Below are 19,398 nucleotides of genomic sequence, written 5' to 3' on the forward strand. Positions count from 1 at the left end.
AATTAATGTAAACTTCTCCCTGCACATTTAACATGCATGTGTTGTCAAATAGTGAAGCGGTACCATAAATCTAATCGGGTAGCCGAGTGTAACCAAATGTCTGCCGCTGCCTAGTTGTTGTAGATTTTGGCATTGCTTTAGCCTGCAGATCTGCCATTTCCTTTGAAGACATAATTTCTAGTGATTACAGTGTTCTCTATATGCCAAGCTCATAGACAGCACAATGGGGACTCTAAATTCAGCAAGACAGATTACAGCTCTCTGATTTTATACACGTTAGACTTGGTCATAGCTTTGTTGAGAACACCTGTTTCATTTCCCGTTATTGAATGGAGCACAGTTTTAATATATTTCCATTATGATACAATATGTGCAGTGTTCCAGAACGGATGCCCACTGCTATGATCAGAATGGTACTTATGTATGTCTATGCTCTGGGATGGAGGTCCTGTATTCTGCACTACCACCACTAGGGTTAACTGCCTATGTGACCAAAGTCAGGTATTTCACTGTGTATGCCACTGTATACTGTTAAGTGTGAGACAATCCCTGAGCTGGGTACTCCACAGTGCCTTTTACTGTGTTCCTGTAACCTATCACACTCTTGATTCTCAACTTCCCTGCCCCTTGGGGTATACAATGTGAGGTAAAGCTAGTTGGGGCATGTTCTCTAGTCAGAGTGTTCCAGAAAAAACACTGTACAGAGCGAGACAGCTCCTGCTGCAGTGTTCTTCCAGGGCCTGGCCTGCAGGCCAGGACTCATATGCCAGTGAAGTTATTTTTTTATTCAAGTGATCTAGCTAGAATCTAATGTGGTCAGGCTGCAGTAGAACAAAACAGGAAAACCCTATCCACACTGGACGGCTTTCCTTCTTCATCCTGATAATTTGACAGGATTCAGTCAATAGTAAGATATACGCAATTCAGCCGAAAACTCTACTGCCATCTGCTAGGTTTCCTTAGAGGTTTCATAAATGGCTAGCTCTACCCTCTAGGTGGGGCCTATGTCCTTGATCTTGTGTCCCTCCATGCCCACAGACAGCAATAGGCAGAAGATTCATATCCGTGGGCGTAGGTACTGCTCTTTAAGCCCCCACAAGATATCTAAGGGTCGGGATAGGGCCCCTACCAACAGTCCACTTTGTCATCCTACCAACAGTCCACTTTCACCACTGAAGAGTGACAAAGCAGAAAAAAGTCAAGTATTCACAAACTTTATCCTAAGTTTTTTAACCCCCAGCAAGAAGCTGTGAAGTGTATTCCAAGTCTTTAATTTAAAGTATTATTCCAAGTACCCTGCTCAACAAGGGATCTCTGCACAGTCAGTCTGCACCTTTATTCAAGAAACTGTGACTATATTATCTGTACCCTATTGAAAGAGAACTGTTTGTGCTTTTAAGTTCAATAAAGTATTGCACCTGTTTAAGTTTATCTGCTGGACTCTGTGGTTCCTGTGCACAAACACCTGCATTACACCTAACCTATTAACAGGGGTGTATGAAAAGGCATGTGAAATACAGGGGTGGGCACATACTGTACCATTCCTGGCCATTGTGACAAGTGCCTAAGCGGTACACACCATCTGCCCTAGCTAAGACCACATAGCTCCTGGGTTACAACATACAGAATGTAATGGAGAAATATGTATATAGCTACTACTTGGTGTATAATATTCCTATTACAAAGAGCAATAATCTGCTGAATCAGGCTCTATGTGAACAATCAGACGAAGAAATTATCATCGGTTAATCATTGTCATTTAAACCTGCTTAAAAATCATTAGCATTTTCATGTAAAAAGCAAGGGCTGCATGAACATTGCTAATGATTAATATATATATATATATATATATATATATATATATATATATATGTGTGTGTGTGTGTGTGTAGCCGTTGCTGCACGATAATCAAGCCGTGTATGGGCTTGGCGAGCAAGAGCTGATCTAGCAGTGTTGCGCTTACTTTACTGTCAGGGGTCGGGCTGTATAATATGGCTTTAAGATGGGGGGGGGGGGGTTTCCAGCATGCCTGTTTTATAAGGAAAAGAATAAAATTATGTTATCCGGACATTTTTAAGTCTCACCCACATTGAATCTAGTGCCCTATTCTTGTAAGCAGCTGCCTACTATACATAGAAAAGAACAAACAGTGTTTGGATTAACGATTTTGTATATATTTAAACCACAAAGACTTTCGTCATATAACATAGTGTACAATAGGAAAGTACTCGCCCATTGTATAAATCAAGCAGCATTGTACTGTAATTATATCTAGAAAATGTGTTAACTTGCCTAATACTTAACAGTCAAGGCTCCCAATTTCATATCTTTCATATATTTAGTGATCTAATTGAAGAGTTCTTTATATAGCAGTTATACGGTACTATGTGTCTCTGTAAGTACTGTAATTAACCCGCGGATAATTACTCCTTCAGAAAACCAGTATTTATAGCAGCACTGATGTCACAAAGATCGTCTTATGTAAGCTTAGGGCTAAACACAAGGAACCATGTGTATGATAGCGTGGGGGGAGACTATTTACAGCCTGCTGACTGACCGAAATGGGGTAAACATTATTTTACTCAATTTAAACTATTCATTCTTTATAGAGGAAATCTCAGAAGATTCTATGGGATTTACACAGGGAACTTATTTCACGTCATACTAATATGTTGAAGACTGTCACTTTAGAGTTTCTGTGATATTCTAATAATAAATGTAGTGATAGTATAACATTATCATTAGTCTAATGATAGCCAAACTGATTTTATATATATATATATATATATATATATATATATATATATATATATACACACACAGATAGAGAGACAGACCGACAGATGGCCTAACTCTCCTTTTCCTTTACTTCGTCTTGCAGCATCAGGCTATGTTCACACAACGGATATTTTGGTAAAACCACGGCCGTTGTACAACGGCCATGATTATTACGAAAATATACGTTACCTTGCCATCTATGGGATCCCGGCCGGAGCGTATACACATAGTATACGCTCCAGCCGGGATCCCTAGAGGTGCCGCAAACAACTAACATGTCAGTATTCAATGAATAGTGGCCGCAGAAAACCCTACCAGTGCACACTGTGGAGCAAGCAGCTCCAGCCGCACGCTCCATAGTGTGCTGTGGGGAGTTCTGATGCGGGCGCGCATGGATGCGCCCGCATCAGAACTCTGCGGCCGAAAAGATCATCCGACTGGTACTGCAGTACCGGCCGATATGATCTTTTAAAAGACCGGCTGTTCCGTTCCCCAGCCGGGTCACGGAAAAGCCAGTCTAATACATAGTCTTATGCATTAATGTGCATAGTCCATATATACAAATGTGGAAATAACAGATTATTGAAACTCCCGGCATTGTGTGTCATAACTATGCCGGGAGCTCTGAATCAGTTTAGCTCTTTGCGGTCAGTACAGCACCACAAAGATTGAAACTGATTTAATGTTTCCAGCGTCATAATTATGGATGAACAAGGCGAAACTGGATTTGCAGAAACGTTTGCAAAAAAAGCTTAATTTTAGAAATTTGTTAAAATAAAATGTGTTTTGCTCACCTGTCCACATTCCCCTGATGTCTTCAGCCGCCTCCAGCCAATGACTGACTGAGGGACAGTGATTGGCTGAGAGGGCTGTCACTCTTAGGTCTTGAGAGTGATAGCTTGCTCAGCCAATCACTGGCGAGGTGCTGTCCCTTCTCAGTCAGTCAGTAATTGCCTGAGCGGGCTTGAGGCGGCTGAAGACACTGAAAGAAGATACATGGGGAACTTGGAGAGGTAAGTATAAATGAGTGAATTTTTTGAATCTCACTAAAACTATTTAATGCCTGAAATTGTTTAGCTGTTTTTAGTGTGGTTTGTAAAAGTTCAAATAGCAAAGTTGACAAATTCTGCAGCCAAAAATTGCAAACCTCGCAAACTGAATTTGTCAAAGATTTGTCCATCTCTAATCATAATTATACCTGATGCCAGGAGTTCCAATAATCTATCCTGTTGCACACCTTCTATATATACGGACAGCGCACGAAATGTGTGCATGAGGCCTAAGAGAGTTGTATTAAGAACGATGAATATATATATATATATATATATATATGTGTGTATATATATATATATATATATATATATATATATATCTGTTATATTAATCATAAATAAGCGCTTGTTTTTTGTGGGAGATAGTATTTTGTACTGTGTAATACAGCACCACCATACCTTGACCACTATTTTAAAACAAGAGCTACAGTATATAGTATAACAGTATAACAGTGTGGAAGCTTCTTCTGACCCCTAACAAGAGTTGAAGAATCATTATAGGAGTACTCATCCCTAGAAGACTACTTTGTTGAGGTGTTTCCAAGGACGTAAATTCATTTATCATGTCATCGGTGCAGGCACTAAATTTGCTATTTACTAACAGGTATGAAAAAAGGAAAGTAGAACTGATATTAAGGGACCAAACAATGATTAATCAAACACTAGTCCTAGCCCTTTGAGGTTTATTGATTAAGATGAATAGGACATATGAATATTTCATTGACCACTAGGAAATGGTTGGTAGTAGGGATGGTACGAACCCGAACCCTTGGTAATGATTCCCGCTGTCTGCCCGCTCCGTGCAGCGGGTGAATCCAGCGGGAGGACCGCCTGAAAAACTGGGATACAGCCATAGCCATAGGTTGTATCCCAGTTTTCCATGCGGTCCTGCCGCAGACAGCGGGAATCCGATGCCGAGCGTTCGGGTTCATCCGAACCCGAACCTCGGCGGGTTCGGACCATTCCTAGTTGGTAGTTATTACATTAACTTGCTGATCCGACCACTGGCTACAATATCCCCCACCCACCCCTGCGATGTCACTAGAACCCCTGATAGAATGGAGCGGTGGGTAACACATGTGCACTGTCGCTTCAGTTATTCTCTATGGGAGTTTTGGAAACAGACGAATATAGTGTTCGGCTATTTCTGACAGCTCCTATAAAGAATTACTGGAGCAGCAACACGCCTGTGTGACGTGCCGCTCCATTCTAATAAAAGACTAGGGTTCCTGTTCCGGAGATACCCCCCACCCCCGCACCATCATATACAGCCCGCACGATGAACAGGTGTTCACTGTAAACTGGATTCAGTTACGGTAGCATCATATAGCTGTTCCACTTTTCTCTTTAGAGAGATTGTGTGGTTTTGTAATTTAGTATTTAAAGCATACCTGTTGTGATTTTTTCTTTTTTTTTTAAATCAACAGGGGTTGTTATCGCAAGGAGTTTTGCACTATACTAGTTTTATTTTTTATTAAACTCTCTATGTGTAAAGCGACTCTGTACCCACAATCTGCCCCCCCCCCTCCAAATCACTTGTACCTTTGGACAGTGGCTTTTAATCCAAGGTCTGTCCTAGGGTCCGTTCGTCAGGTGATGCAGTTATTGTCCTAAAATACAACTTTTAAACTTGCAGCCCTGTGTCAAATTGGTTTGGCCTAGAGTGTTTATACCCGTTAAAGCTTGCACCGCTTCTCCGTCCCTCCTCCCCGCCTCTTCACCATTAGGAACGCCCCTAGGCAGCATTTCTCCTATCAACAGATTGAAAACTGCACGGCTGCCTTAACGATCCAACACATGTGCAGTGTTCACACAGGTGATGAATAGGAGAAATCCTGCCTGGGGGATTCTTTATGGTGAAAAGGGCGGGGAAGAGTGACGGAGAGGCGTTGCAAGCCTAGGGCATAGACAGGTGATAGGGCAGGTGATGCAGTTATTGTCCTAAAAAACATTAAACTTGCAGCCCTGTGTCAAATTGGTGTGGCCTAGAGTGTGTGTGTCTTAGGACTGCACCACCTCTCCGTCCCTCCTCCCCTCCCTCCTCATCATCAGGAATGTCCCAGGCCTGTCTGACTGCACATTTGCTGGATCGTAAAGGCCCATTTGCAGTGTTCACATAAGTGATGAATAGGGAAAATACTGCCCAGGGCATTCCCAATGATGAGGAGGGTGGGGAGGAGGGACTGAGAGGCGGTGCAATCCTGGGGCATAGACACTCTAGGCCACGCCAATTTGACACAGGGCTGCAAGTTTAAAAGTTGTTTTTTAGGGCAATAGCTGCTTCACCTGCCGAACGGACCCCAGGACAGATCTTGGATAAAAAGCAGCTATCCGAAGGTACAAGTGGTTTTAGGAAGGCAGATTGTGGGTACAGAGTCACTTTAAATCAATGTTATACATATGGCTAAACTGCCAAGATTTGGTCTTTTTACTGTTCAAAAAAAAGAGATCAAGCACAGGAAGTCCCAGTCCTTTTTGTGCTCACACAGAAAAGACACCTGTTTTGTATCAACTAAGGTTAATTAACTAAGACTAATTATATTATTATAATCATAATGTTATGTAACAATTCAGTCAGTATAATGTCACTGAGTGTTTACAGAGGTTTTGGTGCTGTGTGACAGGAGAGCTGACCATACAATGCGAGAACAACCCCCAGGATTCTCTGTTACTTAATGTGGACTCGCAGCAGTTGTACACGTGTATACATGCACACATGGTCACCTAGTGGCCATGTGTATAATGTTGATTTCAATATAGAAAACTTTAAACAAAATAAAGAGAATATATTGAAAAACTGCTTGTGATTAGGGATGGTCCGAACCTGCCGAGGTTCGGGTTCGTACGAACCCGGACTCTCGCCAATGATTCCCGCTGTCTTAAACCTCCGAGCAGAGGGTGGATACAGCGGGAGGATCGCCTGGAAAACCGGGATACAGCCCCAGCCATAGGCTGTATCCCAGTTTTCCAACCGGTCTTCATTGCTAAGAGTCCGGGTTCGTACGAACCCGAACCTCGGCAGGTTCGGACCATCCCTACTTGTGATCATAACTCCTGTTGATTTCTATTAAAAATGGGAATGGGAATTGCAATCTTGAACAATGAGCATGAGGATACTAATTTTTTTTTCACCCCCCTTCCAAAAAAATTGGAAAAAATAGATCAAAATTCAATTAAATTTCTAGTCTACTCCATGAAAATGGTTTATGGGGTTTGCCCACAGGGATCTTTACTTAGATTGTAAAATACATGGAATTGCTTTCATGTTAACTTGTAGCACAGGCACTTATTACACACATGGCTCCGGAGCATTACAAGGTTTAAAGCCAGTTAATAAATTCTCTTCAGCAATTTACACAACAATGTCTTGGGAGAGAAGATCCACTAGAACATATCAGGCAATGCGCACAACAGTTGTAACCTATAACTATAAAGTTTAGGGAAGACTGAGCTACTCAGACATATACAGCTACAGCAGCTTCCTTCACAAATTACAGCATTACCTTGGTACTTAAAGGGGTATTCTGCTCAAACATAACTTTTCATATGTTGCTGCTCATGATGAGTCTAACTATTTGATCCATATTTGTTATCATCTATTCAGTCTCCTTCTCCCAGTTCTGAGCTGCTGCTTTCTGCTGAAGATACAAAAAGGTGTACTTTTCTCTCCGTCTTCCCCTTCTCCCCCTCCCTTCTGAGACAGATGATGTAAACAAGTCCCTATCTGCAACTTTGTAATGCCCAGAGGGATAATCACAGTGAGTTCATCAGCAACTTGACCTCAGATTTACCAGCATTACAAAGACGCTACAAAGTTGCAGATAAAGCCGTCCAGGAAATTGTTTTCATCAGACGTTTTGGAAGAGGGGGAAATGGAGAGAAAAACTCTCCAGGCGAATTGATAGATGATACTAAGTAAAGAATGATTTGTTAGGTTACTATTATAACAAGCAATTTATTAACGACTAACGATAAACGATCTTAAACTACCCAAAATCGTTCACCCAATTACATGGAACGATTGTTATTTATGATCATTATTGCGGCCGTTTGGTCGTCGCTATTGCGTACGTTTCAGCTTTGACTTTTTATTTTACCGAACGATGTGCGAACGACTTAACGATTAAAATAGGATATTAGATCCTATTAAACGATCAACGATTTCTCGTTGGTCGTTTAATCGTTGCGTGCTATTACATGAAACGATTATCGTTCAAATCTGAACGATCAATCGATCTTTTGAACGATAATCGTCCTGTGGAATAGGGCCCTTAGTCTCACCGTGGGCAGCAACATATGAAAAGTTGTGTTTGAGTGGAATACCCCTTTAATGGTGTCTCTTTTCAATCATTTATTCTGCCACATCAGTGCAGGTAGGAGGTGTGACAATAGAATTACACAATGTACAAGCAATGGCCAGTGTCTAAACAATAATGCAATCCTTTCTGCTTGGCTTTGTGCTTAGACAGCCGGTTACAGTAAGGAAGTGAAGCTCATTAAAGAGGAATGGAATGACATTGATTCCTTGTCTATTTCCCTGACAGTCGTGTAAACTCCTCCCACTGGATTTCCAAATGATCAATTGTTTGTAACAATTCATTTGTCTTAATGTTCTATAATAAACTAGAACTGGGGATAAAGACTAAACCATGATTTACATTTTTATTTATTTCAGTAGCTAGCAAATCAATATCCATGCAAAACAAAGATATTTATCACCAAGTAAAATAAAATATATTTGGCTCTTTAGTAGGTTTAAAATCCTATATATATGAATATGATGTGCCATAATTGCAGACTATTGGACCTTACACCTGCCATTCTTTTCTAATACAAGCAATTACAGAGAACAAAAGCTTAAAGGGAACCCCTCACCATGAAAATGCTACATAAGCTATCCGCATCACGTCATAGAGCAGAAGGAGCTGAGCAGATTGATATATATCTTTATGGGAAAAGATTCAGTATAAATTGTAATTTATTGATTGAAATCTGGGATCTTTCCATGCTAAAGAGTCCCTTCCCCTGAGTGACACCGCCCACTGGACTCCTTATCACAAAAACATCAGGGATTTTAATCAACATGTTACAAGATATATATACAATGATATATATCAATCTGCTCGGTTCTTCCTGCTCTATAACATGATGGCAATAGATTAGATAGCAACGTTTTGGTGACAGGTTCCCTTTAAAGGTGATGTATATAAAGACAGCAATTACTTTATAGTTCTATACATAGTAGTCATTATAGTCACATAGTTCTACCCTTCTCAATACAATAAAGCCCTTCCCAGGTGGTATAATCCTGCCTGGAGACGGCCACATAAGCACCTGTGATAAATACAAAGTGGCATCTGAAATTAAGAAGGAACCTGCTCTAAAACAGTGGATTGCGCAGCAGCATTTCTTCCTGACAGGTATTTGAAGAGCAGTTCCAGCTATTTAGTGCTTTGTCATGTGAGATGATTACGCACAGAAATAATTCTGAGTGACTGGAGGAGTCAAGAAGGAAATTCTGCAAGAGCCGCTCTAGGCAGTTGAGCTGTCTTTCATGCTACATTTACTAACAACCTTTCACATGAATCATTTCACACATTAACAGGTTTTATTGCTTATCCTTTGCCTATAGCACCTATAAACTCCTCATTGGAAAAGTTTAGGCAGCCACACATAGAGCCAGACTGATTCAATATCACAAGTGTGTGTTGGACATACATTACATACATTACATACATTTCAGAGTGCACTACATCTGCTCGGGAAGTTCAGACTTTTTACCCATTGGAGTCAAGTTAAATAAATCCAACTGAAGCAAGCTATTGGAAAAGCCCAGCTAAGTATATCATCTATGGGTTGTTCAATCACGGTGACTGACTGGATAAAATACATATTATTCACTCTATTTTGCCTATATGACAATTTATATTGTATTATGATGTATACGTGGCTGATTTCCAAATAGGTTGGTGGCCCTGACCAAGATATTGATGCCTCCTGCTCGGAAAGAAAATATTTCAATCATTATTTATGTTACTGCTTCCATTCCTGTTGAATGGATCAGTAAAAAAAAATGGAAAAACAAAAACAAAAGACTAAAAAAAAATGGACGTAAAATGGGGTTAAAATGTGGCCGTTTTTTAAAGGGAATCTGTCAGCTGTAATTCATATTCCAAACTGCTTAGATAGCTGTAAGGACAAGGGCACACATGGTACCTTTGTTATATCCAGCTGTCCTTCCAGCCACTGGCTGTACTTTACATTGTGTGAACAGAACGGCTATTGCATTATATTGTGTAATATAATGCAAGATAATTGTGCATGTTCATTATCTTAACGCCCGTTCTAAAAAACGAATGTTAAAATAATGATGTCGAAACACAGCGAGTGGCACTGCATTGAATTCCATGCAATGCCGCCAATGCAGAAAAGAACAGACACTGATTTCATTGCAATCAGCGTCCGTTCTTTTTTAAAAGAATTTAAAAAAAACGATGTGTGAACATAGCCTTATACTTATTTTTGTTTTATGCATTGTATTTCTAACATTTAGCATATCTGGACTTAGTCTGGTGAAATAAATACTACCCAAGAATGTATATTCATCATACATTCACGCACTGCCTACACCCTCATCTAACTATCCTTTCAGATTGGGTTTGCAACTAACAATAAACAGAAAGAGAATTAGTTAAATCTATCAGAGTGTATCTTTGCATACCAAAGCTTCTTCCTACCTTCACACATGGCATGATTCCAAAGGAGTGGCAGTCCGCCATCTGGTGTAGGTTCAGCGCTGACCTGGGCACAGTTAAGAAAGATTACAATTACAGTGTGCACCGACTACTAATAAACAGAGCTCAGGAATCAAAGTTTTCAATGTGCTTTTTGACATAAAACTTAAACAGGGAAGGATTATATAGAAGGGTAAGTCTGGTTATGCTGGTTTGTGATGACAACTACTATAATATAGAGCTAATATAATAATAAATATTATATAAAATAATATTTATATATGAATATAATATAATAAATGTTCATTTTTTTTCTTGTTCGACAATAAGTGTGAATTCTTCTTCGTGGGAAAATAAGACATCTCCTGAAAGTAAGACAAAGTGCATCTTTGGGAGCAAAAATTTATATAAGACACTGTCCTATAAAACAAAAAAAAATCAATATAAAACACTGTCATATATAACACAGCATATACACAAACACACACACATATATATTATAAAATAAATTTCTCCCACTTTAACTTGATCATATATCTATATGATACATAATATATTTATATGATATATTTTATTTATATATATATATATATATATATATTTAATTATTGATTTTTTTATTGATTTAATTTTTTTTTTTATTGATTTTAATAGACTTAAAAAAGAAGAACAGAAAAAAGAAATATACAGAAAGTACATGAGATTTAAGGTTATTCAAAAAAATAGGATTTTTAAAAGAATGTTTTTTAAAAAGTGTTCTGAAAAAATCCAATTCCGAGCACGTCATGCAATCTCCCCCCATGTCCCAGTGTGCACACACATGCACGTACACAGTTCATTAAGACGACCCTGCATTCTGCAGACCTGTCACTGTGCAATGATACGCTGAAGTGTCCCATGGCGGCGTGTGATGGAGAGATACCACTCTCCTGGGCAGCTTATATACATTCCTACGCTTTTATTTCATCAATTCTAGGTCAAAAGGTTTTCATCTCTTCATGTCTTTATCACATTTCTCGCTCTTCGGCAACATGTGATTATGTTTCATACACAGTGTGTGACTTTTATTTACATTTTATTTTTTCAGTGTGATGGAGAAAAAACACAGGAATTCTAGTCGGACGTTTATTGGAACTAATATAGACTATTTTGTTTGCAAAACTAAAGTCACAGTCGGTTGCTATTTCCTTAGACTGCCTTACCTTGCAGCAATACGTCCTATTGGGCTGAATGGGGAAAGTGCAGGGGATAAGGAAATATTTAGCAAATATTTTGAGATATTTATTCTCAAAATTTATATATGGATACATGTAATTAGGTTGGAGAACGACAATTCTAAGGGCTTATTCCCATGGTCTGTGGAACTGAACAGCACGGATGGGGAAACCCTATAGTGGAGGTTTTCCCTGCATGCCATGCTACAGGGTTTCCCCATCCGTGCTGTCCGGTTCCAAAGACCATGGGAATAAGACCTGCCACAACTGTCTGCATTAATGCATAGAGTACACTTCCTGGTAAAGTCAGCTTGTTTGGATGCATGATCCACTTTCATATGTTTCATATGAGTCAACAACATATATGTCATTTGACTGTGATTAGAGATGAGCGAACCTGGAGCATGCTCAAATCCATCCGTACCTGATCGTTCGGAATTTGATTAGCGGTGGCTGCTGAAGTTGGATAAAGCCCTAAGGCTATGTGGAAATCATGGATTTAGTCATTGGCTGTATCCATGTTTTCCAGACAACCTTAGAGCTTTATCCAACTTCAGCAGCCACCGCTAATCAAATGGCGAACGATCGGGTTTGGATGGACTCGAGCATGTTCGAGGTTCGCTCATCTCTAACTGTGATTGTTCCCCATGGGATAGGTACATTACATTACTAGAAAATGCAAGAGGAGCCTGTGGAGCCTCATTGAAGAGTTTCAAAACACAGGACTAGCCAGATATCCCTCCGGGAAGGACCCTAACTGGTGCTGCCCCTTGGCTGGGTCCTTCTCGGAGAGATATCTGGCTAGTCCTGTGTTTTGAGACTCTTCAATGAGGCTCCACGGGCTCCTCTTTTGCATATTCATGTTTCCCAGGGGGCAATGCACCTAGGACTTGAGCGCTTTCACTAGCAGCCGGCAGTGTTGTCGTTTGGCTGGTCTCCCTGAGTTCAGCAATCTGTTTACATTACTAGAAAAGCCATACTTATTAGTCAAAAATGTTCAACGACAGCTAAGTAATAAAAATAGCAGAAAAATGTTATATATGGGCGAAGCTCAATGGTTTAAAATCCTAATAAACATCCCCCCACACACCTACTGTACCATTCAGGAGAAGGGGACGTTTTTGATCTATTTCAATCAAATAATAGATGAATATAAAAAGACTTAAAGTGTACCTGCCATGACATATAATTAAAAAAAAAAAACGTTAATATATAGTTATTGCCGGACTTATGTATGCTGCTCATTTTAGTGCCCCATTGTGCTGCTCATTCTTCAGTATTTCACTATGAGATGGTAGATGGAGCCTTTTTTATCAGTTTACTCATCTGCAGCAGTGCACAGCTGCTGGCCAATCAGCATTCATCTTCACTGGGCCAACTGACATCACTTCCTGCATTTGGTCTTTTTTTAGCTGTTACTAAAGACTAAATGGTCTTAGTGATGGGGCCTCAACTGCATTTTTCCAGTAAGTGAGACACCTAGTGGCAGAATGTAAAGTATTGTATGGCATAAAAATAAATGAAGTAATTGCACCTCCCCTGCTTATTTAAAGGGGTATCTAAGAAAAAAAATCACTTCCCCCCCCCCCCCCCCACAGGATTGGGAAAAAATGGAAGATTGCAGAGGGTCCGACCTCTGTACCCCCTGCCGATCTCTGTATCGGGGCCAGCTGACTCTGTTACGACCCGTGACCCAAAGCTTTATTCGTTCCTATGGAGCGACAGAAAGAGCCGAGTATGCTGGAAGAGCACTGAACTCGCCTCTTTCCATCGGCTCCATAGGAATGAATAGAGCCGTGGGTCATGTGCCGTACCCAAGGCTCTATTCATAACAGGGCCGGCGAGGCCCGATGCTGAGATCGGCAGGCGGTACAGAGGTCGGACCCTCTGCGATCTCCCACTTTAACCCTAACCTGTGGATAGGGGAAAAAAGAATTTTTTTATGGAATATCCCTTTAACATTATTTATTGGTAACAACGCTGTCCATTTAAAAAAATGGTATTAAAGATGAAAGAAACATAACAGTGCTTCGTGGTATTACAGACTTTCCTTTTCATCCTCAGCCTTGACAGTAAGGCACGCACCCTCAGAAAATGATAAACTTTAGCTTGTAAGGCATCACAGGGCATTGTGATTCGGTGTTATTTTACAATGTGAAGACCATATGTCATTGTAGCTGTCGATGTCTATGCAGATTCATCTTGCAATGGATTGAGCAAGGAGTCAATAATCCAATAATGAACGTTTTCACTTACTATTTGATTTTCCACTTACTGAAGTGGTATTTATAGTGGAAGAATATACAGTAGAGAGATGTCCTTAGTCCATCGGTTATCCTGACAATCAGCTGATCTATATGAATGCAGTTTCTGCAGATTTCCCATATCTACCACTGCACTCAATGACCATACTAGTATTCCCTTTTCATTCAGGATTATACTGGGAAATCCTGACCTGATCCCCCTCTATGATGTAAAGTAGGACATAGTATTATTACATATGGACGGGGATTTCCTAATATACAATCCCTTTAAATATTCAGCCATTGACTATACAGTGGTACCTTGGTTTAAAAATAACTTGGACTGAGAGCGTTTTGCAAGAAGAGCTCAAAATTTTTTTTAAATTGTAACTTGGTTTAAGAGCATTGCTTTGGATTAAAACCTCCCTGTACTGGGTAAGAGGGGGAGAGGGGGGGAATGGTCTGCATAGCGGGGTCTGACCCAGGAAGTCTCCCTTACATTCCAAATCATAGCAGATCCACTTCAGACTGGGGCTTGCATCAGAGGACAGGACTGTGGAGGTAATCTCTTTATAGCTGTAACCCCTCTCTCCCCTGAAAGAGAGTGCTGCATGTAAGTGCCCCTGCTCATTCCTTGATGCTCCCTGCAGTCTCTGTCAGCCCTTGTGTTTTGCATCCCCTCTGTTCCTGCTATAATGTGCCTGCACTCACACTCAGCTATACACACTGCTGCTATAATGTGGCTGCACTCACACTCAGCTATACACACTGCTGCTATAATGTGCCTGCACTCACACTCAGCTATACACACTGTTGCTATAATGTGCCTGCACTCACACTCAGCTATACACACTGCTGCTATAATGTGGCTGCACTCACACTCAGCTATACACACTGCTGCTATAAAGTGCCTGCACTCACACTCAGCTATACACACTGTTGCTATAATGTGCCTGCACTCACACCAGCTATACACACTGCTGCTATAATGTGCCTGCACTCAGTGTCAAGCAGACCCATCAGCAAAAGAAATGTAAAGATTATTTCCCAGTGCTGCTAGTGATTGGTCGGGGACGTGACAGTTGGACAGCATCTTGACCTTTTGATACTAAAAGGCTAGATATACAGATATAGCCATGTAGTGGCCTGCACTTTCTTCAGACCTGAATCCCATAGCAAGCCAATGGAATCAGTCATGCAGAGGCTTATAACGCTGTACCCCAGAACCTTAATGACCTGAGGGCCGCCCTTCAAGAAGAGTGAGATGCCATGCCTTAGCAGACAATACGATGACTTGTGAACAGCATGAGATGTCGTTGTCAAGCTGAAATTGCTGTTCAAGGGTACACGACAAGTTATTGGGACACTGACATTTTTATGACTATATCCATGATTTCCACATAGCCTTAGGGCTTTATCCAACTTCAGCATCCACCGCTAATCAAATGCCGAACTCTCGGGGTCGGATGAACTGGACCATGCTCAAGGTTTGCTCATCTCTAATAGGAAGCTATCAGCAGGTTAGAAGCATTTAACCTGCTGATATGTCCCTATAGCACACAGGGGGCTGAGGATGAAGGTTATTTTCTTATTTTTCTCCTCTGTGCCGGCGTCTGGAGAAGTTGGATTCCGCCCTAGGGCTGACAGGAAAGCATGGACACAGCCGTAGGCTGGGTTCACACACAATATATTTCAGGCAGTATTTGGTCCTCATGTCAGGTCCTCATAGCAACCAAAACCAGGAGTGGACTAAAAACACAGAAAGGCTATGATCACACAATGGTGATGGTGAGTGTATAGCCGTCATATAAAAGTAAATAACTGCCATTATTTCAATATAACAGACGTTGTTTAAAGAGGACAACAAATATTTGCCATTAAATGACGGCCATCCACTCAATTACAACATTGTGTGATCATAGCCTTTCTGTGTTTTCAATCCACTCCTGGTTTTGGTTGCTATGAGGACCTGACATGAGGACCAGACACTGCCTGAAATATACTGTGTGTGAACCCAGCCATAGACTGTATTCATGTTTTCCAGGACTCTCTAGGGCATCCAACTTTTTGTTGGCAGCATTCAACTTCGGGTTTGGAGAACTTTCCGAACCCAGACAGTTTCCTCAAGTCTGCTGAACTCTAATTAGCAGTTTAATCCCTATAATAATAAGTCATTTGGATGCACTGGGGGTGGGACTACTGCCCCCATGCACCAACACACCCCCAGCCAGCCAGCCCCACTAATGAATATAGGCAGAGTGGGCCAACTAGGGAGAATTGGTGCACTGTGGGCAGTTGTCCAGACCCCAGTGCTACAAAATGACTTAGCATTTCTCTATATATTTGCTTCAGTCAATCTATAGACTATGATATCTACTAAGCAGTTCCATATTATTAGGTATGCAAAAGAAGATCCCGTGGAGCCTCATTGAAGAGTCTCAAAACACAGGACTAGCCAGATATCCCTCCGGGAAGGACCCAGCCAAGGGGTGGCTCCTGTAAGGAAACCACCATATTAAGTGGCCCTATAAGTCAATGTAATGACAAGGGAAAAACAGAGGCTAGGTATCCATCCACATACAGCTGTTTCGGGGTGTTGCCCCTCATCAGCGTGGAGCAGGATTCTGGCTAGATTGGAGCAATGCTAAGTAGAGCTATAAGAGAAACAAATCGCTGATCTTAGGGAGACCAGCTGGTCTCCCTGAGATCAGCGATCTGTTTCTCTTATATTATTAGGTAAGTATAACTAGGGGGACTACTAAGCGCTCTGCTCCATTTGTGGGGTAGAGCTATTACCAACAAGTCCCTTTGCTTTGAGCAGGGTAGTTACATAGGCCGAGTTTACATTTATCAGGTTTTTTTTTCCAGAAACTGAACACAACTGATGCCAAAAAGGCAACAGTCGTCATCCGGCTTTCTATACTTTTTTTTTCATCACGGGCAGGCTGTACAGCACGCTGCATGGCACGTTCTGGCGTCCGATGATCAAATAGGACTATCAGCACACCAGATGCTTTAAAGGGGTAGTGTGGTGTTCAACATTTATTCACTAAAAACCACACATTAAAAAGTTATACAACTTTGTAATGTGTGTTATTTAAGTGAATGGCCCCCTTCCCCGTGTTCCCTCCAACCCGGAAGTATGATGCCGTATACTCACCGAATCACTGTCGACCCCTGTCGGCCTCCTTAAGATGACGTGTGTGTTCGACCCAAGATGGCGGTCGGGGTCGACAGTGATTCAGTGAGTATACGGCTTCACACTTGGAGGAACCGGGGTGGAGGAACACGGGAAAGGGGGCCATTCACGTAAAGAGGATGTACCACCAGGTACATCCTCTTTAATCTGTACCGACGGATCAAACAGCGCCATCACAGGGAAGAGGTCTGTTTTTCGGACCGCGGCCCGGTTCTGTGCACTGTGCTGTTCTATGCAGGGAATCGGACAGTGCTCAAGCACTGGAGGCCGGCCGAGCCGCCCCCAGTGGGAGGGAAATCCCTCCCCTCTATGACGCGGCTCCAATCATTTTAATGGAGCCACGTCATACAGGGGAGGTAATTCCCTCCCACTGGGGGCGGGTCGGCCTACCGTTCGATCCGTCGGTTCAGATTAGAGAGGATGTACCTGGTGGTACATCCTCTTTAACCCCTTAAGGACAGAGCCTGAAATGGCCTTAATGACAGAGACAAATTTTATGAATATGACCAGTGTCACTTTATTCATTAATAACTTCGGGATGCTTTTACCTATCCGGCTGATTCTGAGATTGTTTTCTCGTGACATATTGTACTTTACATTTCTGGTAAATTGGAGTCGATAATCATAACAAATCTTTATGAAAAAAACCCAAATAATGTGAAAAAATGTGAAAAACTGCATTTTTCCAACTTTGAAACTTTTTTGCGTATACAGAAAGTGGTTATACCACATAAATTATATATTAAATAGCATTAGCAACATGTCTACTTTATGTTGGCGGCATTTATTAAACGATCTTTAATTTTTTTTAGACAATAGGAAGCTTAAAACATTAGCAGCAAATTTCCAAATTTTCAGTAAAATTTCAAAATCAGATATTTTTAGGGACCTGTTCAGGTTCAAAGTGTATTTGAGGGGCCTGTATGTTAGAAAGCCCCACAAAGCACCCCATTTCAGAAACTGCACCCCCCACACTCTGCAAAAGCATATCCAGAAAGTGTTTTAACCCTTTAGGGGAGTCACAGAAATAAAAGCTAAGTGTGTAAGAAATTTGAAAATTTTAATTTTCTGTGCAGAGATTTTATTGTAATCCAATATTTTTCATAATTATAAACCTATTACCAGAGAAATGCACCCTAATAATTATTGCCCCGTTTCTGCAGTTTACAGAAATACCCCATATGTGGCCCTATTGCGCTATTTGACGCAACCACAAGCCTCAGATACAAAGGAGCGCCTAGTGAATTTCAACGCCTCCGTTATATTTGGTCATTTCTGACTGTACCACTTCAGGTTGGCAGAGGCTCTGGGGTGCCAAAACCTAAAAAACACCCCTAAAGGGACACCATTTAGAAAACTAGACCCCTCAAGGAATGTAACAAGGGGTGCGGTGAGCATTTGGACCCCACAGGTGCTTCACAGATTTTCCGAACAATATGGCGTGAAAAAAGAAAAATTTATTTTTTACACTAAACCGTTGTTCTAGCCTTCAATTTTTCATTTTCTTAAAGGGATAAGAGGAAAAAAAAGACACAAAATGTGTAGCGCAGTTTCTCCCGAGTACGGAAATACCCCACATGTGGCGATAAAGTGCCAAGGGGGCGCAGGACGAGCCTCCAAAGGGAAGGAGCACCAATTGGCTTTTGGAAGCTGAATTTCACTGGAAAGGATTTCAAGGGCCATGTCGCATTTACAGAGCCCTCGTGCTGCCAAGACACTGGAAACCCCCCACAAGTGATTCCATTCTGGAAACTACACCCCTCAAGGAATCTAACAAGGGGTTCAGTGAGCATATGGACCCCACTGGTGACGGGCACAAATGTGGAACAATGTGACGTGAAAGGGAAAAATTTCATTTTTTCACTTTCATGGCACAAATGTGCCCGTCATCAAGGGGTTCATATCCTCACTGCACCCCTTGTTAGATTCCCTGAGGGGTGTAGTTTCCAGAATGGGGTCACTTGTGGGGGGTTTCCAGTGTTTTGGCAGCACGAGGGCTCTGTAAATGCGACATGGCGTTCATCATCCATTCTAGCCAAATCCAACCTCCAAAATCCAAATGGCGCTCCTTCCCTTCGGAGGCTTGCCCTGCGCCCACATGGCGCTTTATGTCCACATGTGGGGTATTTACGGACTCGGGGGAAATTGCTCTACACATATTGTGTGTTTTTTTCTCT

The 19,398-nt window shown here is 41.4% G+C and overlaps 1 protein-coding gene across 3 annotated transcripts in view; it reads right to left on the reverse strand.

Annotated features, from left to right (window-relative positions):
* The window catches only part of MYO18B (myosin XVIIIB), a 402,342-nt gene that overhangs the window by 327,597 nt on the left and 55,347 nt on the right, over positions 1 to 19,398 (reverse strand). For all 3 annotated transcript variants that reach the window (XM_069961327.1, XM_069961329.1, XM_069961328.1), the window contains one exon: positions 10,569 to 10,632. In XM_069961327.1, the coding sequence (XP_069817428.1) occupies positions 10,569 to 10,632 (64 nt within the window). The remainder of the gene's footprint in view (positions 1 to 10,568; positions 10,633 to 19,398) is intronic.

Source organism: Dendropsophus ebraccatus, chromosome 3, assembly GCF_027789765.1.
Source record: "Dendropsophus ebraccatus isolate aDenEbr1 chromosome 3, aDenEbr1.pat, whole genome shotgun sequence".
NCBI lineage: Eukaryota > Metazoa > Chordata > Amphibia > Anura > Hylidae > Dendropsophus > Dendropsophus ebraccatus.